General features: G+C 48.7%; 1 protein-coding gene across 2 annotated transcripts in view; it reads left to right on the top strand.

Annotated features, from left to right (window-relative positions):
- Positions 1-234: 234 nt before the first annotated feature.
- CLCN2 (chloride voltage-gated channel 2) overlaps positions 235-26581 on the top strand; it is an 86832-nt gene continuing 60485 nt past the window's right edge. For both annotated transcript variants that reach the window (XM_081190060.1, XM_081190059.1), the window contains exon 1: positions 235-675. In XM_081190060.1, the coding sequence (XP_081046186.1) occupies positions 250-675 (426 nt within the window). In that variant the 5' untranslated portion in view covers positions 235-249. The remainder of the gene's footprint in view (positions 676-26581) is intronic.

Genomic DNA, 26581 nt, shown 5'->3' with positions numbered 1-26581 from the left:
CGTTATACTGAGAATAAAGACGTGCGTGGGGGGAGAGAGAGGATAGGGTCCCACTGCGCAATCCTCCCCGCTGCAACCTCGATGGCTGCGCAGTCCTCTGCCTTTCTCCTTAGGAGGTAACCTCTGCTGATTCAAAGTGGCTTCCTCGCGAGTAATACCGCCCGGCTGCGAACTTCCGCGCGCCTAACCCGAGAGGAAGTGCCATCTCGGACCTCAAGGGAGGCTTTGTCCCGTGTAAACGAGCCCGGGATGGGACCGTCCCACCTACGCGCGCTCCCGGCTTGCAGATCTTCGCCCCTTGGCTCCATCCCGGGCTGGTGGGCGTCGGGTTGCCCCGCCACGACGCGCCTCTTGCGGCCCCTCCCCAAGCGTCCCGCCGGTCCGCCTCCTCCTCCTCCTCCTCCTCCGCAGCGACGGCGCCTTTCCCGGTGGAGGCGGAGCGGCTGCCCCGGGACCTCCCTCGGGCCTGCCCCTGCCAGCCAGTCCGGTCCCGCCCCGTGCTGGGGGCGTGGGGAGAAGCGAGGAGAGGAGCCAGGCGTCCGGGCGCAGGGCGCAGCGAGTGCTGCCGGGGCTGCTCGTAGGAGCCTGCTGGCGGGAGAGGGGCGCCCGGAGCCGGCCACCATGGCGGCGGACAGCGGCCTGGAGCAGCGGGCGCTGCAGTACGAGCAGACCTTGGTGAGTGGGGCGGGCTCTGGGCGGGGGGCTCTGCCTCGGCGCTCAGCCTCGGGGTTTCTTTGCACCGCAGGAGAGGGGAGAGAGTGCCTTTGAGCGCGTGCAGAGCGCCGTTCGCTGCGCGCGGGTTCCCAAGGCTGCCTTCAAGCCAGGACCTTTTCACGGTCAAGTCCTGGGAATTTGGGGGAAGAGGCGGAGGAAAACAGGGCTGCTGCATTCAGAGGAGGGGAATCGCGGGACCGGTTTGCCAAAAAGAAGAAGAGTGCTTCTGAGCATGCGGGGAGTGTCGCGTGGCGCCTCAAAAGACCACCACATTAGTGCCGCTTGGCGGAGCGGGCGCTAAGAAGCTTGCGCTCTTGTGCGCTGTTCCCTTGGAGCAAGTCCCATTGAACTCAGCCGGACTTGCTTCCTCCAAAGATACGCTTAGGTTTGCACCGTGGAGTTAGCGGCAGGAATGAGCTGTCTTGTGGAAAGCCAGGCCACTAGCCCATTCATGTTCAGTGATGTCTGCACTGACAGGCAGCTGCTCTTCAAAGGGATCGTCCCCAGTTCTACCTGTGCGTTGAACCCGGGACGTTCTGCATGCGGAGCATGTGTTCTGCTGCTTAGTTGTTGCCCTTTCTCTCCGAGTTCCCATCCCTGTTGCTCCAAGCCCCTTACTACGCATCTGGGTTTATGGGGCATGGCTCAAAGGCATTCATGAACTGCAAATCACCCCCACCCTCAAAAGACCCCAACAGGAATGGCATGGTTGTGGGGTTGTTGGTTAATGCCCTTGGCTTCCTTCTTAACAGGATGCTAAATGTGGGGAGAAAGCCATTTTCCAAGGGATTTTAAGGTGGTGGGCACCAGTGGCGTAGCGTGGGGGGTACCAGGGGTGCCGGCCGCACCGGGCGCAACATCTGGGGGGGCGCGCTCGCTGCCTCCGGAGTCGCCGAAGAGCCTCGGGCGCAGGCTGTAGCAGAGCCGCATGTCTCGCGGAACTGCCGAGCTGTGCGCGCGTCCGGGCTGAAGGCGCCCGGCAGGCAGCGGCTCTCAGCGCTCGCCGCGGAGGACGCGCCAGGCAGCCCCTCCTCACAGCCCCGCCGCCGCTGCTGCAGCTGCTGGGCCGTTGCATTTTCCTCGCCTCTCTGCCCCCCTCCTCCTCCGGGCAAGCGGCGTCGTTTGGGCGGCAGCGCCAGCGGCAACTCGCAGGTTAGGGGTTAGGGGGGGCGCAAATTACTTGCCTTGCCCCGGGTTAGGGGGCGCAAATTACTTGCGTTGCCCCGGGTGCTGACAACTCACGCTACGCCGCTGGTGGGCACCACCAGGGGTTGGTGCAGATCAGGGTGGCAAGAGGGACAGAGAAGGCGATGCTTCGGAGGCGGGGGAGGGGAGGGATGAATAAGGCCACTTGTGGGTCCCTGGTTAAAGGTGGGTAGCAGGGCATCTTGAACGGGCATTGCCAAGGGGATCTAAAAAGGTAAAGGGACACCTGACCATTAGGTCCAGTCGTGGCCGACTCTGGGGTTGCAGCGCTCATCTCGCTTTACTGGCCAAGGGAGCCGGCATTTGTCCGCATACAGCTTCTGGATCATGTGGCCAGCATGACTAAGTCGCTTCTGGCGAACCAGAGCAGTGCACGGAAACGCCGTTTACCTTCCCACCGGAGCGGTACCTATTTATCTACTTGCACTTTGAGGTGCTTTCGAACTGCTAGGTTGGCAGGAGCTGGGACTGAGCAACGGGAGCCCAGCCCGTCGCGGGGATTTGAACCGCCGACCTTCTGATTGACAAGCCCTAGGCTCTGTGGTTTAAACCACAGCACCACCCACATCCCTTAAAGGGGATCTAGCCATGTACATTCAAGCTGCCTTAAGATGTTTGACCAGGACTTGTGTTTAGGGAGGGAGCATATGAATCCTGTTTGGGATTAAATATATTAAACAAAATAAGCAATAAGATGGATATCTCAGTTGGGGGGGGGCTGGCGTCTTTCCCCTAATACCACAGGTGTTGTATGGGGTTTGGAAAGAGGTCGTTTCGAATTTGGTCTTGCAAATTTTTTTTTATTAAACTTTTTTTTTTATTTAAAAAAAACATGCTGCCTGCCTGCCTGAGTTTGGCTTTAGTCTCCTTCTCAGAAAAGTATCCTTTCAGTAGAAGGACATGTGAGACAGGTTAAAAATAAAATTCTTTTTTTTGGTATATGGTCTTGGTTTGTTTCGAAAGAAAAAAAAAAGATGGGTATCACAGGAGCGTAGGGTGAGAGCAGGCAGGGGGATTTCTCATCCTGGAAGGATCAGTTGCAGCCGGCAGGACTTTCTGCAAGAGAGGAGCGTTTGGGAACTGGTTTCATATTGGCATGGGAAAAATTGCCTGTAGTAAAGCGTGGTTTTGCCATGGGGAACTGAGGAAGGCAAAGCTGCAGTCGAGTGTATCGGGGGACAATTCCTAGGGCAGGGGTGTCCATGAGAGCCCCCTCTCAGGGACTTGGACATTTGCTAGTGCCAGTTTGGAAAGAGTCAAGACTGTCTGCCGCTGGCAGGGGAGGTGGCAGCGCAGTCATGCAAAGAAAGCTTCAGCTTTCTGTCTCGAGGGAAGGGAGTCTTACTTGAATACGTGCTATGAAGGTGACTTGTGTTTGTTTCTTCTTTTAAGGGGGAAAAATAGAGCACTTAAAAAACCCAAAGGAATCTACCTCAAACAATATAAAACCAATAACAAATAAAAACCAGCAAATAGTAAAAACCATGGTTCGTTTCTAAATTATGTGTTTGAATAGGCTTGCTATCAGGTTAGCTTCTTCTTGAAGCTGTGGGGAAGACAAATGCCTATACGTGTTCTGCTTTCACATCTGGAGCCCTCCAGATGTTGGACTCCAACTCCCATCAGCCCCAGCCAGCCTAGCCAATGATGGGAGTTGTAGTCCATTAAGACCTGGAGTCTTCGTAGCTTTATGTACAAAATGGCTAATAATAATAATAATTTATTTATACCCTGCCCTTCCCGGTTCAGAAAACTGGGCTCAGGGCGGCTAACAACAGATTTAAAACACTTAATGGTGATACAACAAAAAACAGCATAAAGTACAGTATAAAAGCGTGAATAAGAATAAATTCAAAGCTCTAAAATCAATTTAGGGGAAAATCCATCCAATAAACATTAGGTGATCACCAGGGCTAGCTGGCTAAAGTACGGTAGTCCTATTTGGGCCAGCGAGGAGACCAGGGGAGAATTAGCTGTGGGATCCCAGAGCAGCTAATCTTCATAAAAGGGGAGGGGGAGGGAAGGAAGGGGAATAAAAGATCAGGATAAGTTCAAATTGAAAGCCAGGTGGAATAGCTCTTACAGGCCCTGTGCAAAGAAATCAGATCCTGCAGGGCCCTGGTCTCATGGGACAGAGCATTCCTCCAGGTCGGAGCCATCACTGAAAAGGCCCTGGTCCTGGTGGAGGATAATCTGACTTCCTTAGGGCCCGGGACCTCTAAACTATGGTTATTCATGGACCTTAAGGTCCTCTGCGGGGCATACCAGGAGAGACGGTCCCATAAATACAAGGGCCCTAAGCAGCTTGTTCTAGAGGCAGCTTGTGAGGAAGGAGACAGAGAGCGTGCTGAATTTTCAAGGAAGGTCCCTGGGATATTGCTAGAAATGACGGGCTCCCAACAACCTTTAGATGACCTATCCAGGACAGTAGTGAAATACTACTCCACCTCTGAGATGAAAACTAAAACATTAAAAAAAAGATTTATTAAAGTGGCCAAACACTTAGGTTATTCAAATAACTTCTGCAAACTATTTTGCATGAGTTGAGTGGTCCAGAAAAAAAGGATATACATCAATAGGCTTTCCAGAAGAAGGCCTTCTCTGTGGCGGCCCCTAAGTTGTGGAATTCCCTCCCTACAGAGTGCACCTAGCAAATGCTGAATACCTGGCTCTTTGCTCTGGCCTTTGACCCCTGAGACCGGTGTTTTCAGGACTCACCCTATTCCTGCAACTGTTATCTGTTTTAACTGTTTTCAATCCTGCACTGGCTTTTCCAGGGGGTTGGAATGGATGACCCTTGGGACCCATCCAACTCTACAATTCTGTGATTCTACAACTGAATTTTCAGTTGTCGTAACCCACCCTGGGACCTGCTGGTTAAGAGCAAATTGCTGTTGTTGATGATGTGGGGAATATTAAAAAAGTTAGTGATGGGTAGACATTCATACTTTCAACTGAACGTCACACTGCCCCAAATTCTACCACCTCATTATGCCTCCTTCATAGAGCGGCTGTTGAATCCATCTTTCCGCTGGGACCAAAACAGATTCCTGGCATCTTTTTACATGGGCCTTGATCCTCCAGCTGGGGTTCCTCCTTCTGCCGCTGCATCTGACATGTGCTGTTGACCACAAATGAAACTTTCCAAATTGCTTACTGATCTGCGCGCCCCCCCTGCCCCCTTTCTACTTTCTGCTCCCATCGCCTTTCCGCCTAATCTCATGTTAACACCACTCAAATGCTTGCCACTGGCACCAGCCCCTGGCTAGACTTATTTAGCTCCTTTAATCTTCCCTTGTAGTCGGCTCTCCCAGCTCCGTAATTGTGTAGCTGTGGGCATGTCCAATTTCTTGCTGCATTGCCTTCATCCTCATCCTCTGTTCTTCCATGTATCACACACACACACACACACACACACACACACACACACACACACAGCCTCAGCAGGGCATGACGACCGCTGATTTTGGCTTTTGCATCTCCGCTCATTTCCTGGCTTCCACTACTTATTGCCTAATAATCATTGCCATCAAGTCATTGCAGCCAGTTTTCTATGGGTCCCTTTGATCAGGTTGTAAAGCTGCCCTTACTTCAGGGCTGCATGGGGAGCCTGCATGGCATACCACAAGGGTGGGGAACCTGTGGCCCACCACATGATCGGGGAGGGGCCTTAGCTCAGTTGCAGAAGGTCACAGGTTCAGTTGCTGGCATCTCCAGGTGAGGCTGGGAAAGGAATCCTGCCTTGAAGTCCTGAAGTGATACTGCCAGTCAGTACTTAGCTACCTAGACACGGGTGGTCTAAACCACTGAGCTTATTGGGCTTGCTGATTGGAAGGTCACCAGTTCGAATCCCCACAACAGAGTGAGCTCCCCTTGCTCTGTCCCAGCTCCTGCCAACCTAGCAGTTTGAGAGCACACCAGTGCAAGTAGATGAATAGGTACTGTTGCAGTGGGAAGGTAAACAGCATTTCCATGCGCTCTGGTTTCCGTCATGGTGTTCTGTTGCACCAGAAGCGATTTAGTCATGCTGGCCACATGACCTGGAAAAGCTGTCTGTGGACAAACACCGGCTCCCTTGGCCTGAAAGCGAGGTGAGCGCCGCAACCCCGTAGTCGCCTTTGACCGGACTTAACCATCCAGGGGTCATTTACCTTTACCTTTTTACACAGACCAATGGCCTGACTTGGTATCAATGTTAGAAACTCAGATATATAACCTAGGTACCAAATGGCTCCTTAAACCAAGGTTAAAGTCGCCAAAATGGAATGTGTAGTTGCAAGACTTATTTTTCAAACAATGGACTGACTGTGATTGATTCTTAGTTAAAAATTGGACTGGTTCATATGACAACCTTGAGCTAGGTTAAGAGTTTTGAGAACTTAAAGGACAGTCCACATATATATTGGCCTATTCTGACCTCTTTTTCTTAATGGTGACTGCTCCTGCTCAGGCTTCACAGAAAAAGCATTTTGGTTCCTGAAATTCATTCTGATTGTGCAGATAAAATGTAACTGATAGAATAATACAGGATAGGGTATTGGTGTGTAAAAACTGTCAGGATCCAATGATCCCCAGGCATGTACCTCCCGATGGCACCTAGGCATCTTCACTTCGTTGCAAGTGTTTGATGGCCAGGTACAAAATGCACCTGGCTAATTTCGAACACAGTTTGGTATAAGGGACCTTCCTCTGCGCTGTCCCAAATGGCTGGACTAAGTTCCCCTCACCCCTGGCCATTGGGCATGTTTGCTATAGTTGGTGGGAGTTGGAATTCAGCATCTGTAGGCTTGCAGGTTTCCCACACCTGGTGTAGTGGTGAGAGTGTTGCACCAGGGCTGGGGAGGCCCAGGTTCAAAGCTCCAGTCACCCGTGAAATGCACTGGGTGACTTTGAGCCAGCCAACAACTCTGAGCCTGGTCTGCCTCACAGGATTTCGAGGAGAGTTGAACCGTGATGCAGTATACACAACCTTGGATTTCTGGTTAAAGGCAGCCAATGACTGTGAGTCTTGTAGAAGACTGCCTGTTAAAAACTTGTATTCTGGGAGGAAGGTTAGGCTGAGCACTTGAGTCCATTCACAGATGCAAGCTGTTGCTTGACTGGGTGAATCGGCCTTAGATACTGGGAAAAGGAGACTTCAGGAACAGAAACAGTTCCTTCATGCATCTCATTTTCTGAACGCTTAAGTTTGGTTCACCCTATGAATAGTTGTTGTTTGATGACTACATCACCATCAGGAGACAAACCTGCCGGTGTGTCAAAGCTACATACTTCTTCCCACGCCACCTGAAATTCAAGACTTTTCAACCATCCATTCAGCTGCCAGGGCCTCATTCATAAGCCTTCAGTTACCATGCACGCTGCAACTTGCAACCAAATTGACTTCCCTGTGAAGTGTTATGTATGAAACATCACACGCAGGCGAGCGTTCTGTGGGTGTTGCATTCTCTGTGATGACCCTGTCCCATGGGGAAATTAATCACCGGCCTTGTTAGCCTGTTCAGTCATCTGTCCCTGGTCACAATGGCCTTTGTCATAAGGTGTCTGTTACATACATATGTATGAATGTAAAAATGGTAAAGGTAAATGCATGTATAATAATAATAATAAATTTTTATTTATATTCCGCCCTCCTCAGCTGAAGCTGGGCTCAGAGCGGCTAGCAACAATAAAAGTAACACAGCATTCTAAAATCAATTCATTCTAAAATCAATTCAAAATCAAATTAATGGCAACCATTGGGCTAGAGTTCTCTGAGGATTACCAAAGGAGGGGGTCAGACTGTGCCTTGGCCAAAGGCCTGGTGGAACAGCTGTCTTACAGGCCCTGTGGAAAGATGTCAAGTCCCGCAGGGCCCTAGTCTCTTGTGACAGAGCGTTCCAACAGATCGGGGGCACAGCCGAAAAAGCCCTGGATCTGGTTGGGGCCAGCCTAACCTCCCTGTGGCCCAGGACCTCCAAGATGTTTTTGTTTGAAGACCGTAAGCTCCTCCGTGGGACATACCAGCAGAGGCAGTCCCATAGGTACGAGGGTCCTAGGCTGTATAGGGCTTTAAAGGTTAAAACCAGCACCCTAAACCTGATCCTGTACTCCACTGGGAGCCAGTTCAGTTGGCATAGCACTGGGTGAATGTGATCCCATGGCAAGAACCCCATACGGAGTCTTGCCACGGCATTCTGCACCCGCTGGAGTTTCTGGGTCAGTCTCAAGGGCAGCCCCATGTAGAGTGAGTTACAAGAGAATGCACGCAGGGCCAAGTATAGATGCTGTAGACCGCTTTTGCAATCTTTCTGTTGGCTACCTGAAAGTCTAGATATGCATGTGGAGAAAGTGGGCAGGAAGACATTTTCCTCCCTCCCTCATAATATTCTCTCCCATGGGCATCCAATGACTCTGAATTTTGGCATCTTAGGACTGGCAAAAGAAAGCACACCACACAAAACATACACTATGCAGTTTGTTTTTGGATTATATGCCTCAAGAAGATTGTGTTTATAACCCCCTGAGATTTCATGGTAATATCCTAGAATCGTAGAGTTGGAGGGGACCCTGAGGGTCATCTAGTCTAGCCCCCTGCAATGCAGGAATCCCAGCTAAAGCATCCATGACAGACGGCCATTCCAAACTCTGCATATGCATAAAGGTTTTTTGGAGTTCCCTGAGAGAATTTGAACTGATATTTTTAAGCAAAGCGGTTGATGTGTTGTGAGTTGTGCTTTTTTTTTATGCGTGGCGTGAAAAATGAAAATCAATAAAAATATTTAAACGAAGACAAAACTATTCCGTTTGCTCCCCCGAGAGTCAGCGGTGGTCACCAGCTTGGATGGCTCCAAAAAGAGGATTAGGCAAGTTCGTGGACTGTCATGGGCTGCTAGCCCTCCTGGCATTGTCATGCCTCCACTGTTGGAGGAAATGTGCCTCTGAATGCGAGTTCCTGGGAGTCACAAGTTGGGATACTGCGGTGGCGCCCAGATTCTGCTTGCGGGTTCCCGCAGGCATCTGATTGGCCACTGTGAGAGGAGAATGCTTGACTAATGGTCATTTGGCCTGATCTAGCAGATCTCTTCTTATGAAACCTTGTTTAACTGAAACTTCTGGGACTGAGGAGCTGCAGAAGGGAGGCAAAAGTCCGGGGTCCTCATCCAGGTCTGCGAAAATCTCTCTTTAAACTTGTTGCATAGTCTCTGTTTGCTGTTCCTGAAGGTCTAAAGCTAGGGAAGTATTTCAGATTCTTAGAATCTGCAGAGGTACTGCAGAGATAAAAATGTACCTGTCTAGGCCAAAGTCTATGATGGAGAAGAAACAGTTCAGCCTGCCTCTGTTGTCTTTTCCTAGGAAAGATGGTCAGAAACAATGGCTGAAGTGCCACTTCAGAAACATGGGAATCTTCCTTATACATTGCTCCATCTAGCACATTGTTTTCCAAACTTGGGTCTCTAGCTGTTTTTGGACTACAACTCCCATCTTCCTTAGCTAGCAAGACCAGTGGTCAGGGATGATGGGGATTGTAGTTCCAAAGCAGCTGGAGCCCTAGTTTGGGAAACGCTGATCTAGCTCAATAATGCCTGCACTGACTGACAGCAGCTCTCCAAAGGTTTCAGATGGGGAACACTCCCAGGGACCTTCTCCAGCCAAAGCAGATGCTCTGCCACTGAGTTCAAGCCGTTCCCTAAATATTCTTCCTCTCCTCCCTCTGGCCTTGCCTGTGTTTCTTTTGCATTTTTAACAAAGTTGTGAGCTGACAATGGTGCCACTTCCAGCCTTCTGGGAAAAACAGAGTCTCCGGCTATATCACACTTGCACCATTCAGGAATGTGTAACTGGAGAGGAGTCGTAGCTCAGGGGTAGAGCATCTGATCTGAGTTCATTTCCTGGTATCTCCAGGTGAAGAGCAGAGGCAGTGACTTGCATTGGGGTAGGGGGTTGTGGGGGGAGAATCCCCCTTGAGACTGCAGAGAGTCACTGCCAGCCGCAGCCCCAGGTTGGATGAACAAATGGTTTGCCTCTGTGTAGGACATCTTCATCTGTTTATGTTCCTTGGCCTCTGCAGTTATGTTCCCAAAAACCCAGGGCATTTGTTGTTGGGCACCTGATTTTGCATTAGGTGGATCTCAGCCAGGGATGAAAGTGGAGTCTCTCTTTTGCCAGGACTCTTGCAGTGCTGTCACAGAAGCAAGAAGGAATCTCAGGGCAGATTAAAGACTTAACAGATTGATCACGGCATAGGTTTTTGTGGGACCAGATGTTTAAGGGGTTGTATACACACCTCTGTACATTTGCAAGCCAATCTCAGCCCATCAGCCATTCCCACCACCCTTCTGAGTAATACCCCTCCCCACCCTCTCACTATATATAAGGGTCTGGTGACTTCTGTTTCAGTGTATCTGAAGAAGTGTGCATGCACACGAAAGCTCATTCCAATAACAAACTTAGTTGGTCTCTAAGGTGCTACTGGAAGGAGTCTTTTTATTTTGTTTGATCTACTACAGATCACCTTGAGATGTGCCAGAACAGATCTTGATTTCCGTTTTGCCCATCCCTGTTATAAATATGTTCCTTATGAAACACTCCATCTTTCCAAGAATTTCCATTGCCCTTTTGCAATATCTCCTATCTGTCTATCTGTCTTGTATCTGCTTGTAATATGATGGAACCACCTTTCCTGTCTGGGGCTCTTGGCAGACAAAGATATTGGGAAATGGAACTGTTGCTTAGATGGCTGCGGGTGACACATTTTGCCAGCTGTTGTGAAACTTCTTTCTCTCTCCCTCTCTCCCTCTCTGATCTGCCCCTGCTGCCCAATGTCTGGATTTGCAACCTCTGCAGTTGCCTCTCTCCTGTCCATCAGTCATGGTGTCTGGCTTTGGAAAACTTCAAAGGGGACCAGCGGATAGGCATTTGTGATGGTTATCTAGACAGGGTTGGGGATGGAAAAGAGACCACATACTGCCCAGTGTGTTCCCCGTCCCACACTAGTCTGTCTTGCAGAGATGATGCCTTGATGGAGCTTGATCAAGCTGGTTTGAGCAGAGAGCCAGTGGAAACTGATCTCCCCGCCCCTCGCCCCACTTCCTTGCTCCTTTGTAGTCAATTGGATGCATCCTATTCTCCCTGGGGGGTGGCTGGTGGACAAATAGCTCAGTGTGAGAACAGGCTTATTTGATTCTTTGAACATTTATGATTATGCACGTGCATACGATAAATCAAGGCAGCTCACATCATAAAATACAACAAAATCAATTTGTAAATATCTATAAAGCATAATTGAAAACAGCAAACAAACAGCAATAAGTCCTGGTTGGCTAAAAGGAGAAATCCATATTGTGAAGGCAATATGTATTGTCTAAAAAGTACAGCTTTCAAGAAGCACCCAAAAGAAGGCAGGGACAGTTCCTGGTGAATCTCCAAAGGTAGGATTGAGGTTGAATCCTGACAAGGCAGAGGTACTGTTTGGGCGGACAGGGGGAGGGCAGATGTGGGGGATTCCCTGTTCCCGAATGGGGCAACTGTGCCCCTGAAGGACCAGGTTCACAGCCTGGGAGTCATTCTGGACTCACAGCTATCCATGGAGGTGCAGGTCACGACAGCTGAGACCCTACCTGCCAGCACAATGTCTCACCAGTGGTCCATGCAATGGTCATCTCCCACTTGGACTACTGCAATGCGCTCTATGAAGGTGACTCAGAAATGACAACTGATCCAGAATGCGGCTGCCAGACTGGGGACTGGGAGTGGCTGCCGGGACCATATTACACCAGCCATAAAGGATCTTCACTGGCTCCCAAAACATTTCTGAGCATAATTCAAAGTGTTGGTGCTGACCTTTAAAGCCCTAAATGGCATCTCTACCACCATCATTTATCCCAGACATTGAGATACTGCTCTGAGGGCCTTCTGGCGGTTCCCTCCCTGTGAGAAGTGAGGTTACAGGGAACCAGGCAGAGGGCCTTCTCGGTAGTAGCACCCTGCCTGTGGAACCCCCTCCCATCAGATGTCAAGGAAATAAACAACTATCTGACTTTTGGAAGACATCTGAAGGCAGCCCTATATAGAGAAGTTTTTAATGTTTGATTTTTTATATTGTGCTGGTAGCTGCCCAGAATGGCTGGGGCAACTTAGTCAGGTGGGCAGCATATAAATAATAAAATTACTATTACTATTATTATTATTAGTAGTAGTAGTAGTAGTATTAATAGAGAGTTAATTCACAGGGCAGAGCCTGCAACGCTGATATATATCTAAATCCTGGAGGGCTCCTATGTTCAGAGACCTCTGAATTCTCCTTGCTGGAAATGGCAGGAGGAGACAGTGCTCTTTCAAAAAAGTCTTAATTGTCCAGGATGCTGGACTAGATGAGGCCTTCGCCTCATCCAGCAAGATCCTCTTACGTCCTTAAGATTTCTTGTTGTTTCACGCCTTAAGAGATGCCGTTCCCTTCCTTTAGAGGCACAGTTTCGAAAAGCGTATTTACACTCTCACTGAGTAACTAGCTATTAAAAAGCCAGGCATTTAATCAATTATAAATTTGTTGAGTGGCAGATAGCCCTGATATTTACAAGTAAGTTTGTTTTTTAAACCATTGTAACCTGACCTTTGGATGGGCTGGAACACATTGGAAGACATCAACGCGCTCTTTGCAAGCTCCAGATGGGGACTGTGTTGCTGTTGTTGCCGTGGGGAGCAGCTTAAATAATAATAATAATTTATTATTTATACCCCGCCCATCTGGCTGGGTTTCCCCAGCCACTCTGGGCGGCTTCCAAAAGAATATTAAAATACAATGATACATCAAACATTAAAAGCTTCCCTAAAGAGGGCTGCCTTCAGATGTCTTCTAAAAGTCTGGTAGTTGTTGTTCTCTTTGACATCTGGTGGGAGGGCGTTCCACAGGGAGGGCGCCACTACTGAGAAGGCCCTCTGCCTGGTTCCCTGTAACTTGGCTTCTCGTAGTGAGGGAACCGCCAGAAGGCCCTCGGTGCTGGACCTCAGTGTCCGGGTAGAATGATGGAGGTGGAGACTTTTGGCCCATATCTGGATGTAGGGTGGGGAGAAGAGAAAGTGGATGAAGTGTTCAATACTAGGAGCGTCCTTGGAAGTTGGGGCTCAGTTTGGAAGCCCCCCTGCCTTTACTCTCCTGGCCCTCGTGTAGCATGAAAGTATATACTTCATATACTTCCAGCGATAATCTTGTGCCAATGGGACAGCTTGGTTGGAGACAATCCTAAATAAAGAAATGCACGTGCTGCCTTTTTTTGTTGAGAAGGATAAAGAAAACCCTAATCAACAGGCCCTCTCTCCCTTTCTAACCACAAGCTTCAGTTCCCTTGTTTTGTGCAGTGTTTGGTTTTCTGAGCTGGGGTGCTCTCCTCTCTCCTTCTTTCTCCCCTCCCCGCTTCCTTCACACACCCCGCAAAAGTTTGCCCGACTCTCTTTGGCCATTCCAGTTTTGCTTCTTGCTGACCTTGATCTTTCCCCTGGTGGCTGCCTTATCGCCCACGAGCTATCTGCCGCCTAATCCCATTTTATGACGGGCTTTTATGCTCTCCCTAGTCAATACACTTGCCCCAATTGCCAGCGCAAACGTTGCACAACTTTTTCCAGGGAATGGTGATACGGAGTTCTCTTCCTCTCTCTCTTCCGTCCCTGCAGCTCATCTTCTCCTGCCTTGCTTCCTGTCGGGCAGGGATAACACAGAGTGGAAGTCATGGGTGTAGTCAAGAGGGGCATCTGCCCAGTAAAACACTAGAAATACTTAACTAACTGACCAATCACATCGGTTGATGGATCCGTGGTCTGGCTCAGTGTAAAGGCAGGATCCCCTTTTCCTGTGAGGCAGAGTGGCAAAACAGTGGCTATCTAACACTGAATGCAGGGCGTTTTGCAACACCTATCCTCATATTAAGGATTGTGTGCTGCTCAACACTCCCTTTCCCCAGTCTGGTGCCTTCCAGATGTTCATAGAATCATAGAGTAGCGTCATCTAGTTCAACCCCTCGCAATGCAGGAATCTTTTGCCCAACGTGGGGCTTGAACCCATGACCCTGAGTCTCATCCTCTGCTGACTGAGCCCTGCTAGCTGTAATTGGGGGCGAATGGGAATCATAGCACAAAACATCTGGAGGGCAGCAGGTTTGGGGAAGGCTGCCTTAAGGTTTTGCTCTGCCCTGATTTTTGCCATAGCGTACCTTCCTACATTCATTCCTTCTCTCTCTCTCTCTCTCTCTCTCTCTCTCTCTCTCTCTCTCTCCAACAGTGTTTACTATACTGATTTATCTCCCAGTGCAGCCAGCTGTGCTTATTGCAGAATAGCTGGATTGGATGTTTTTTCTGGGGGTAGAGGGGAATGGAATGGAGGCAGGGATCTATTTGATTCTTTTGCTGTTCTTCATATGCATGCTTTGGCACAAGAGGGTCAGGAAGCACTTCACATCAGCATTCTCAAATGCATAGGGTGGGGCGGGGGGAATGAAGTATAAATGATGATGGTGGTGATTTTATTTATTTGTGTAGCTCAGGGAAGATCACAGCATAAAAATACAAGATAAAAACACAAGATACATAATAAAAAGAGGAACAAAAACAAAACAAAGCAATAACTCCCCCTCTTCTTTCTGCACCTGTGTACACATGCAGACTAATTTTTGCAATGGCACCTGGATAGCTCTCCCTCTAATGTAGGGCTGTGTAAACTAGGGCCCTCCAGATGTTTCTGGACTCCAACTCCCATCACCCCAGGCCTTTGGCTGTGCTTGCTGAGGCTGATGGGAGGACGGCGTGTTGGCTATCCCAGGGAGAGTGAGTTAGAAAACAGGCATTCCCTCTGCCAAATAGGCATTGTTGGTGTGTATGGCCATCAAAGCACTAAGTAGCCCGGTCCTGGGCATGTTTGGGGGTTTCTGCCTTCAGTTTGCAAAGCCTGTGTGGCTGTGATCAGCTTTCATGGCAACCTACATTCAAAGGAGACAAACGGATCTGTTCTTTTAGCTGCTGTTCATTTTGTTAAGAAGAGAACAAGGGATGGATAGTCTGACAGCAACTTGGGGTCAAAGTAGGCTTGACCCTTACTAACGTGGGTGCCATTTTAGCATATCTGTTTTTACCGTTTCAGTAAGCAAAAGCTCTTGTTGTTGTTGTCTAAAGCAGTTCCAGTAAGTGGGACCTGCAACAAACACGGCGTAGACAGCTCCTGTTCACTGTTCCAGCTGCACAGCCCATGCCCGCCTCCAGGAAACTCCATTTCATCCCTCCTCCCTCCCTTCTGGTTTTCCATTCCCTGCCCAAACAGCCAGTCTGCATTCCTCAGAACACCGAGCATGCTCATATATTTACCGTATTTTTCGCTCTATAACACGCACCCGACCATAACACGCACGTAGTTTTTAGAGGAGGACAATCCGTAGGCATGCCACCCATAGGCATTCCACTCCATAACACGCACAGACATTTCCCCTTACTTTTTAGGAGGAAAAAAGTGAGTGTTACGGTGCAAAAAAATACAGTATTTATTGTACTTCTGCAAGTCTTGGGGTTCCTTCCCCGCAAAGTGCTGACGTCTCCCTCGTGTATTACTGCTTTGGATCCACAAGCGTTGCTGATTACAGCAGAAAGGAAAGAGAGCAATTATGCTGTGCCATCGATGCACCTTAGATTTTGCAGCATGTGAACAGGTCCTTTCTCCTCCTAAAGAGGTAGAATCAATCCTAGAATTGTAGAGTTGGAAGGGACAAAGAGGGTCATCTAGTCAAGCCCACTGCAATGCAGGAATCTTTCCCCTAACGTGGGGCTCAAACCCATGACCCCAAGATTAAGAATCTCATGCTCTACCAACTAAGATCAGATCTTGCAGTCTATGGCAGAGGAAGGGGAGGAAGGGGAGGTGGGGCTGTGGGAGCAAACAGGGAAAGAAAAATGAGTATTTCAGTTGCCAAAGGCTTAATGGAAAAAGTGAGGGTTTTTGGGGGTGGGGTGGAGGAGGGATCTGTAGGAATGAGAGTGAAACCCACGGGTTTGCACATTGTGCAGCATAATAATAATAATAATAATAATAATAATACTCCGCCCATCTGACTGTGTTTCCCCAGTCACTCTAGGTGGCTCCCAACAGAATAATAATAATAATAATAATAATAATAATAATAAAGCAATAAAACATCAAACATTAAAATATTCCCTAAGCAGGGCTGCCTTCAGTTGTCTTCTAAAAGTCAAATAGTTGTTTATTTCCTTGACATCTGATGGTGTGTGGGTCTTGCTGCCTTCCCATTAACCATAGCCAGCTGGAGTCCAAAGTGTCTGGAGGGCACTGGGGGAGGGCAGGGGGCAAGGGCTGAAATCTTTTTTTGTCCACAAACACACTTGGTGGCCATAGGCAAGGCACTATCTCTCAGCCTTGGCTTTTCCTCCCCCCCCCCAACACCCCCCCCCCCAGCAATAAGGGATTGATAATAATCCTGAATGGTTGCAAAGATTACTGAGATAAAATATGTGTGAATCACTTTGAACCTTCTAAAGCATAGTATGAGAATGACTGGTGCTATCTATCCAAGACGTTTCATGCCAATTCCTTTGCCAGCAATTTTTACACGGTACAGATAAAGAAGTCTGTGTTGGACATTCTGAGAATCAAACGCTGCATGGGGCATAATGGACTGTGGCCAGCAATGCAATGCCTTTGCAGTTTCCTTCTGACTTGCCCGCTTATTTGGGGTTCCAATCCACGGGTTCACCATTAATGGCTGGCCTTGGTAGCCCAGCTAAAAATCGTGGTTGCCAGGCCCCTGTAGTGGTCTCTGACTTGTTAGCACCTCCCCATACTGAAATCAAGGTACAAGAAGGGAGATTGTGACCCAACATCAGGAAAAACTTCCAGACACTGAGAGCTGTTTGAGAGTGGAAATAGACTCCCAGTAGAGGCGGTGGACTCTCCTTCCTTTCAGGTTTGCAAGCAGAGTCTGGATGACCATCTGCCATGGATGCTTTAGTTGAGTTTCCTGCATTGCAAGGGGCTGGACTAGATGACCCTTGGTGGTCCCTTCCAACTCTACAATTCCATGATTCTGTGACTTCCAGCCTCTGAACCTGGAGGTTCCATTCCATTCCGTTCCATACATTCATTTATTACATTTCTGGCTTGCCTTTCTTCCAGAGAGCAAATGAATGTGTGCAAGGTCTTTCAACCTTCTCCTTTTCATTATCACAACAACCCTGTGGGGTAGGCCAGGTTGAAGATTGATGACTACTGGCCTAAGGCTGATTTTTGAGTTTCATGGCCCAGCAGGGTAGATTTGAACCTGTGTCTCCCCAGTCTGACACGACTAGTGGCCATTGAGAGACCTCTTCCATCCATTTGTCTAACCTCGTTTCAAAACTTTCTGAGCTACTGGCACATCACCATAACTCATGGAAGTGAATTACATGAAACAGTTGGGAAGAATTTTCAGTGACGGATGTAGAGAAACACAGAGTGGACTCCTTTTGGGTGGGGGGTACAAGCTTTAACATTTGGAACAGTTTGCATTTATAACAGCAGCAGACAGACTTCAGGCTTGTAGGAACCACAACTGGATCTAGGTGTAAAAGACACATTTTGAGCTAATAAATAAAAAAAAATCTCTGAGCAGCTGCTAAACCCAGGGGTGCTTCATCCACACTGTCACAATTTGGGCATGACATTCAATCACATGCCGAAAAATTCAGGTTGCAGAATTGAAGTTGGTTAGCGCTCTTATGCAACAATTGGACTTCTTGCTATAAGAGAAAATGCACTGAAAAGCGTGGGAAAAGAATGGCTTGGCACAGCGCTGTATAATCTGCCCGCAAAGAAATCAGGACGAATGTTCAGTAAATAGCCAATGTGGTTTAAGCTCCCTGCAAACTTTGCGCAAAAAAATAAATAAAGTTCTGGGTGAAAGCTCGAGCGACGGGTTATCTGGAAGCTGAGAGGGGTTTGTTTTGAGTGCCAGAATGGAGCTGAGCTCCCAATCCTTCCACACATAGATCCTATGTCTGGTCATCCTGAAGGGTTATTCCTTTTATCAGCCTAATTCTGGGGTGGGGAAGAGTCCTATTGTTGCTAATACCGCTAAACAGAGGGAATGTGGAAAGCCGTGCTGATCTACTGCAAAATCACCCACTGTCTACCAGGTGATTCCATTCTGTCTTCTGCCCATCCCTGATTTGGAACATTCAAAACTGATGGCCAAGCCATGGCAGAAGATCTGCATTGTGGGTCTCCTGGTTTGCTGTTTCTGTGATAGCAGTAACATCTCTGCTGCCATTTCCCCAGTCTAAATGCCTTCTTTCCCCAACCCCAAGCTACTACTTGCCCTGAATCTGTTGTCTGGTATCTTCCTGAAGCAGTGCCTATGAATCCACTTATCAGAAATTTAGCACATGCTGACCTCCAGTGCAGGAATGTTGCTTCCTGTCCTTGGTGACCAAGGTTTGTTAAGAATCAAGTTGGCTCCCAGTGCATAGCCTAGCCTTGGGCCTTTCTCTGCACCAGGGTCTGTTTCTTGGCCACTCCAGAGGTCCCTGTGGAATGCTGGGAATGGGCTTTCCATGTGCTACTCAGGTGAAGGGGCAATGGTGGCTGGCTCTGTCCTGGCATCACTGTATGCCAAGCAACCATTGAGCATGGACAGTCATATACTTCCACACTTTATTGAGCCCTCTGCACTTGAGGGCCCAGAGGGGCCATGTTTGCTGGGGCTGATGGGAGTTGTTGCTGGCACCCATCTGTCTTGGGAGACAATGGAGGAGTGCGCCTTTTGCAGGTGAAGTCAAACTGTTGATGGTTACAGTGCCTGCTGTGGCTGTAGAGACCAATACAGGAGAGAAGGTGCCTGATTGTACTACTGCAGATGCACCATGGCGTTTTGTTCTGACACAGCGCATGTGGAAGGCATTGAGCCGTCCTTCCTGGCAGTTGGAAGTTGCCCATGACTCACTTCCATAAAGCAGTAGTAGTCTGCAACATCTGGAAGACCTGAGTTCTGCAGATCTGGTCTACACTGGCTAGGGGTTGCTCTCCAGATTTCAGAGAAGGAACACACCCAGCCTCACCTGGTCATGATGAAGATTGACCTTACAAAGCTGGTGGTCTATGGCTGAGCTGCCCTCCTTCCTTCTCTGTGTGTGATAGCCATCTTCACATATCTTAAGGACTGTTACTTGGAAAAGGGAGCATGCTTGTTTTCTCCTGCTCTGGAGGGTTGGGCTCGAGGCAATGGCTTCATGCTACAGGAAAGGATATTCTGACTAAACTTCAGGAAAAACTTTCTGACAGTAAGAGCTGTTCAACAGTGGGACAGATTCCCACAAGAGGTAGTGGACACTCCTTCCTTGAAGGTTTTTAAGCAGAGGTTGGATGGCCATCTGTCATGGATGCTGTAGCTGATATTCCTGCATTGCAGGGGGCTGGATGAGATGATTCTATATATCAGCTTCCCTCTAGCAGACGTCCAAGCTCAACAATCCCTTCATGTGTTAAGAAATCTACCTTCAGTTGAGCAGGGCTCCATGCATTGATGGGGCTGTGCCTCTAGCCCCTCTCCTGACAGCACAACTAGCCCAGGCCCCAGGATGGAGATAGTGATGGTCATAGAATCAGTGCAAGAATCTCAGCTAAACCATCCATGGCAGATGGCCATCCAACCTCTGCTTAAAAACCTCCAAGGAAGGGAGTCGGTTCCACTGTCAAACAGCCCTTACTCTCAGAAAGTTCTTCCTGATGTTTAGTCAGAATCTCATTTATTGTAACTTGGAATCCATTGGTCCGGGTCCTATCCTCCAGAGCAGGAGAAAACAAGTTTCCTTCACTTTCCATGTGATGATATTAGGAGCAGTGTTAGTGGAGTGGTCCCACAGCTCTGTCAGTAAATGGAACGCCTCTCCACTGAATAAGTAACATGATTAGAGCCTGCTGGATCAGGCCAGCTGTCCATCAGTCCAGCATCCTGTTCTCACAGTGGCCAGCAGGATGCCTTTGGGAAACCCACAAGCAGGACCCAGGGGCAGGAGCACTCTCCCCTCCTGCCTCCAGCTAGTAGCCATTGATAACCTTGCCATCTATGAATTTGCCCAGTCCTCTTTTAAAGCTACCCAAGTTGGTGGCCGTCACAGTCTCCTGCGGCAGCGAATTCCACAGATAAACTATGTGCTGTGTGAACCAATGCAAGAATTCCATAATGGGGAATTAATATTATTATCCCTGCGTAGCAGATGGCTAGTTTGTGGGTGGGTGCCCACACATTGAGTTTGAACACTTATCTTGCCACCTAGAAAGTTTGTGTCGCGGGAGAGATTCAAACCAAGGATGTGCTTCTTTGTACTGTTCCTTCTCTGGACGTCTCGTCCTGTTCCAGCGTCTGCCCGAGACTCTATGAGTGAAGCCTTTGTGTGATGGCCCACAAAAATGGGGCCAAATGCTAAAGCGACATAAAACCATGCTGTACCTAAAGACAGCTTAATTCTTGGCAGAGTTGGAAACATGAAAAAGCCCCAGTTATTTTAAGATCTGTCAAGAATTTGATTTGCATATTGTCTCCCTGAATCTGACTGATGCAAAGATGCAATTGATGGATACTGCGGCTGCTGCTTAGCATTCACTTAGCGCTGTGTGCTTGGGGACAGAGGCCTTGCTCCAGACTCCTGTTTGGAAATTAATGATTATTTTTTGGTTAACTTTTTATCCTGCTCTTCCTCTAGTCAAGGTGGCATGCTTGGTGTCTCTGTGTGTTTTCACCACAGCCCTAGCGAGAGGAAAGATCGATCAACTGATAGATAGATAGGAAGAAGAGGTTTGGTTAAGGGTGCTGGGAACTGTATCTTTCCAAAGGAATGAAACAGGTGCATTGACTGCATTTGCAGTCTTGACATGACTCTGCAGCCTGGTCCTGAGTTGTACACCTTAGGAAACCTCCCAGAGTCCTTTGCAGTGTGCCAGGGTTCCATAGCTGGCAGGCAGGTTCGCCGGCAAGTCACTTTGGCACGGGAACTTTGCCACAAGAAGCAAAAGTTGTGTGTGTCGGGGGAAACCGCAGGCTTCTGTGCGGAGAAAATTCTTCTGAGCAAGAATTGCCTCCACCTTAGCCGTCCCTGGGCCCAGCAGGGCAGAGGGTCCTTTGGGATTAAACTTCACAAGCTCCCGTTGTTCCGCGTGCAGCCGATCGGGACTGATTAGAGCGGCCTGGGAGAGATTTGCTGAATAAATTCAGCATGACACAGATTTTCAGCCGCTGTTCCCTTTGTATCCAGCGCTCTTGGCACTCTGTGGCAGGGGCAGACCAGGAAATTGTGCCAGAGAGAATAAAGGCTGGCAGGTTTTCTCTTCTTTCTTTCTTTCTTTCTTTCTTTCTTTCTTTCTTTCTTTCTTTCTTTCTTTCTTTCTTTCTCAGTGAGCGGTTGAATCTAGTGACATGGAAAGAGGGCAGCCACCTTCCCCTCAACGTTCCTGAACATTATATCTTTTTGAAACCGAGCTTGCTGATGATTCAATCCACAATTGAGCCTCTTCAACTCTGCCCTCCTCCTGGGCTGGAATTGTCTCTGGAGTATTCTGGAGTATCTCTTCTTAGCATTAGAGTTCCTTTACCTAAGTGTCATGTTGTGGGGTGGTGGGGGGAAAAGAGAGAGGAGAGGAAGTTTTCCTCCATCTCACATTAGACCTCACGGACAGAAGCTGAACATTGAAATAAGATTGAGTGCAGGCAAAAGAATGTACTTTTTTGCACAGTGCATAGCTGAACTGTGGAATTCGCACCCAGAAGACGTAATGACGACCACCAAGTTGAATGGGTTTTGCATTTGTTTTGTTTTAAAGGATTTGTTTTTTGGGGGGGAGGCACTCCCGTGGCATCATTGACTTGCCTGCCCTGGGCACTGGCAACCCACGCTACACTGCTGCCATGTTAGGTGCATTTGAGCTACTTGTAAAGGTTCTGTACAGCATTAAACGCCCACAGCCACCCATTTTCTGACAGAGGGAGTAAGGGCGCACCAGGATTTCTTGTCTCAGGCTGGGCTGCAGCCCACAAAAGTGGAGGGATCCTGGAAGCATTGCAGTCTCCCAGAAATCACTGGACAATTTGATGTGTCGGATGGTGGGACACAAAGAAATTACTCACCTCATTTTACTGACAGCGTTTCTTCACCACCCGTTCTTAACAGCAGCCCAAATTTCTTGGCAGTCCACAGACAAGAGGTTAAAACCCATGAACTGTGAAAGCAGAATGTCAAATCATAACACAACAATTAAAACAGGTGATCCGCAATCAGAATAAAACCAGCAGCAGGGAAAATAGCCATGGGTGGCGCTCAGCTAAACAGTTCTGCTAGTACAGTAACTTTTAGCTATGAAGTGGAAATTCCAGAGGGTGGAAGGAACCGCACAGCTAAAAGTTATTGTGCTAGCAGAACTGTTTTAGCTGCATGCTGCCCAGGAATGGTAACTGATCTTGTGAGTCTGGGAAGACGAAAAGGTCTTTACCTGGCAGCCAATATAGGTGCGAGAAATGGACATAATATTGACTAAGTATGCTTTCAGTCTTAAATCTAGAACAAACTTTACCATTGTTACCTAAACAATGAGCAGGCAGGAATTCAAAAAATGCGGAGCACGGCCTCTCTATGTACCCTTGAAGCTTTTGAGTTCTATGGATGTAGCTGTTTTCAGGGTGTGTCATGATCTTGCCGTTAATTTTTGCGCATTGTTCCGAAGGCAAAGGGAGCCCCAGGGTGATTTCAGTTGGTTTCCCCCCCAGGTGGATTTCCATCGCACGCTGGCAAATTCAGATTGTGCTGTTATAGTCGGTCTGGGGGTCTGGTGCAACAAACCTGCTTCCACAGAAGATAAAGAAGGGTGCCAGGAAAATGCAGAGGAAAGTGTGGCATAACCCTTGCTTTGATGCAATGTCATCTAAAATCTCTGCAAACAAATCACAATAAGCACTCATTAAATAGCCCACGTCATCTAATCCCTCTGCAAATAAACCAGAGTCTTCAATAAGCAGGTTGATGGCATTCCCAGATAAGCATCATTTTCTGATGTGATTGAGTCACATACTGGCAAATTCAGGTTGTATAATTAAAGCTCTTGCAAGGAACTCATTTCCTCCCCAAACTGGACTTCTTTTTTTGCAGTAAGGGGCAGAAAATGCACTGGATAGTTCTGGATGCAATATCATATGACCTGCAGACAAATCCGAGTGAAGGTTCAGTAAATGGTCATTCCCCTTCCTGCCCACCAGTGTGAAAACCAATCAAGGGGGTTGCTCAGCAAACAGGGTCACCTGGAAGTGACTCCAGAAAAACCATCTTTTCATTAGAGGGTGTTTGATTACAAATCAGTACACAGGTAGTGAAGCAGTATATATAATTCCTGTGGAAATTGGGTGCATGCAGGAAATGTTTTAGCAAGTAGTAGTTGGAAGCGGCATATAAGAAGGCCTGCAAGTCCTTTTTAGGGAAGGTGGATGGCAGGACAGAATCCCAAACCAATTAATGTATGTCAAGACACTGGAGATCAGGGCACAGCCAGCCTTGTCTGGGGCTGCTGGCCTGAGCTGCTGGTCCTCTGTGGGGCTGCTGCACAGGGAGCAATGACTTGTTCTGCAAGGGACAGGGAAGAGCCCAGTGGGTGCAGGGAGAAACACCTGTCTGGAAGGACCCAGTTCTATCACTTCCTCCTTCAGTGTTCCCCTCCTCGACATTTGTAACGATGCCCACATGATGGATGTGCTCACAACTCTGCAATCTGTTAACGTGAGTCAGCAGTGTGATACAGCAGCAAAAAAAAGCTAACTCTATTCTAGGCTTCATCAACAGAATTTTAATGTCCTGATCAAGGGAAGTCATGGTACCACTCTGTTCTGCCTTGGTCAGACCACACCTGGAATGCTGTGTCCAACTCTGAAGGATGCTGACAAACTGGAAGGTGTGCAGAGGAGGGTGACCAAAATGATCAAGGGTCTGGAAACCAAGCCTTATGAGGAACGGTTGAAGGAGCTGGATATGTTTAGCTTGGAAAAGAGGAGAGTGAGAGGAGTTTTGATAGCCATCTTCAAATATTTCAAGGGCTGTCACATGGAAGATGGAGCAAGCTTGTTCTCTCTTGCTCTGGAGGGTAAGACCCCAACCAATGCCTTCAATTTATGAGAAAGGAGATTCCAGCTAAACACCAGGAAAAACTATCTGACAGTAAGAGCTGTTTGGCAGTGGAACAGACCCCCTCGGAAGGTTGTGGACTCTCCTTCCTTGGAGGTTTTTAAGCAGAGGTTGGATGGCCATCTGTCATGGATGCTTTAGTTGAGATCCCTGCATTGCAGGGGGTTGGACTAGATGACCCTGGGGTCCCTCCCAACTCTGCAATTCTGTGATTCACCATGTGCAAAATTCTGCAAGCCTAAGCGTGTTTTATTTGAAGAAGCAAAGTCGTGTTGAATGTGGGCTCGTGTGTAACTGCCCTTGTGTGCACCAATAATCAGGAGTGTGCAATAAAAATGACTTTTTGGAAGGGCCCTACATCTCTCTCTCTCCTAGCTGAAGCAGTCATCCAGCCTGCCTGCCCTGCTAACTTCTCCTGGCTCTTTGGTATTCCTGGCTTAGGGCAGAGGGGAGGGAAGCCAGGCAGTTAAATCCTTGGCAGGGCCTGAACGGACAAGCTGAATGCAACCACTGACCTCTCAATGATAATTTCCTGGTTGGAAGACTCCTGCTGGGTGATCCTAGAAGCTGGGAAGGGACTTCTAGAGCTCAGCAGAGCCACCCCCTGTCCGTGAATGGTTTCTCTGTACACAACCATATTTTCGCGCCCATGTTACAGGTGGCAGAGCTGAGGCCGAGAGAGCCGGGGGCTTTCCTTCAGGCTACCTAGATTGGGTTGTAGCTACCTCTTTGCCGGTGCTCAGTCTGGCCTGGCCTGGCCTGACCCCCCACCGCCCTTGCCCAGGCCCACGTGGCTATTCGTGAAATCGGGCTGGCTGGGCGGTGCTGTTCGCCAGTGCCAGCTGGGAACGCCAGCCCGTTTCCGGCCTCAGTGCTGGGAGTAGCATTGCACTGGGGAACAATGGCTATTGATCCGCAGGGCAGCCTCCTTATCTGCCTGCCATTGTTCTGGAAGCGGCCTCCTTGGAGAGGGAAGAGGCCTCTGTGTTTGCATTGCCTAGACCCTTCCCTCTGCCTGGTCCGCACCATTGGCAGAACTGCCGGGCTGCCAGCGAGCCAAGAGGATGGGAAACGTGGAGAGAGAGGAAGGGGAAGCACGATATAGGTCAGGGGTAGAAGCATCTGTTTTGTATGCAGAAGGCTGGCTCTATCTGAAAACCTTGGAGAGCTGCTGCCAGCCAGTGTTGATGGACCTTCCTGTGTTCCAGCGAGAGGCAAACCTGCAGCTAGGAAGGGGCTGTGCTGAGATGTTCATGGCCTTTTCTGCAGAACGTTGTTTGTTTTATTTTCTGAATCAAAGCTGGAAGCTTCTATTGCTTCTATTTATGCTGAGATAAGGAGAAATGCGCAAGCAATAGTCCACCCCACTGAGCAAGAAGGAAGTTTGTTCCCACCTTCTGATGTCTCCCCAGCAAGTGAAAAACCACTAGAAATGCCAAACAAGTTTTGAATAACTTTCCACCTCGCGGGCTGCTACTTTGGAGCAGTGGTGGTGAATTATTATTTTCCTGGTCATTGATTGCATGATAGCAAACACGCTCACACACATAGGGGCATAGGAAGGTGCCTTATACTGAATCAGGCCATTGGTGCATCTAGTTCAGTATTGTCTACACTGACTGGCAGCAGCTTCCCAGGGTTTCAGGCAGGATGCTCTCCCAGCCCTAGCTGGAGATGATGATAATGGTGATTTGTTTTAAAAAGAGACAGAGGTGCTGGGGAATGAACCAGGGACCTGCCACATGCAAGGCAGATGTTTTACCCTGGGAGCCATGCCCCCCCCAGCAGGATATTAAGGGATTCTGCTCCATCCATCCTCACAAGACTTTTGGCTATAGTACCAAAGGGTAAGGGACGCAGGTGGCGCTGTGGGTTAAACCACAGAGCCTAGGACTTGCTGATCAGAAGGTCGGCGGTTCGAATCCCCGCGATGGGGTGAGCTCCCATTGCTCAGTCCCTGCTCCTGCCAACCTGGCAGTTTGAAAGCACGTCAAAGTGCAAGTAGATAAATAGGTACCACTCTGGTGGGAAGGTAAATGGCGTTTCTGTGCACTGCTCTGGTTCGCCAGAAGCGGCAGAGACATGATGGCCACATGACCTGGAAGCTGTACGCCGGCTGCCTCGGCCAATAAAGTGAGATGAGCACCACAACCCCAGAGTCTGTCACAACTGGACCTAATGGTCGGGGGTCCCTTTACCTTTACCTTTTAAAAAGGGTAGTGATGTCAGCTTTTTGTTTCTGGGTCTCTAGGCCAGACAGGAGAGGTGCAGAGAGCCTGGCCAGCTTTGCTCAGAACAAAGGACTTTGTGTATGTTGTGTCAGCAGAGAGTGTGGGGCTGAGCCTATTCTAGGCTCCTAGGACAAGGTGAAGGAGCTGTACCTGGAAGTGTAGGGCTGTAAGAGGTGATGTTATCAAGTGGCCACAGTGCCAGCTCAACTCCTAGGACATAAGAGCATGGAATCATAGAATACAGGGTCATCTTGTCCAACCCCCTG

Source organism: Podarcis bocagei (assembly GCF_964188305.1).
Source record: "Podarcis bocagei genome assembly, chromosome: 4".
Classification (NCBI taxonomy): Eukaryota; Metazoa; Chordata; class Lepidosauria; order Squamata; family Lacertidae; genus Podarcis; species Podarcis bocagei.
This window is presented reverse-complemented; position numbering and strand designations above follow the sequence as displayed.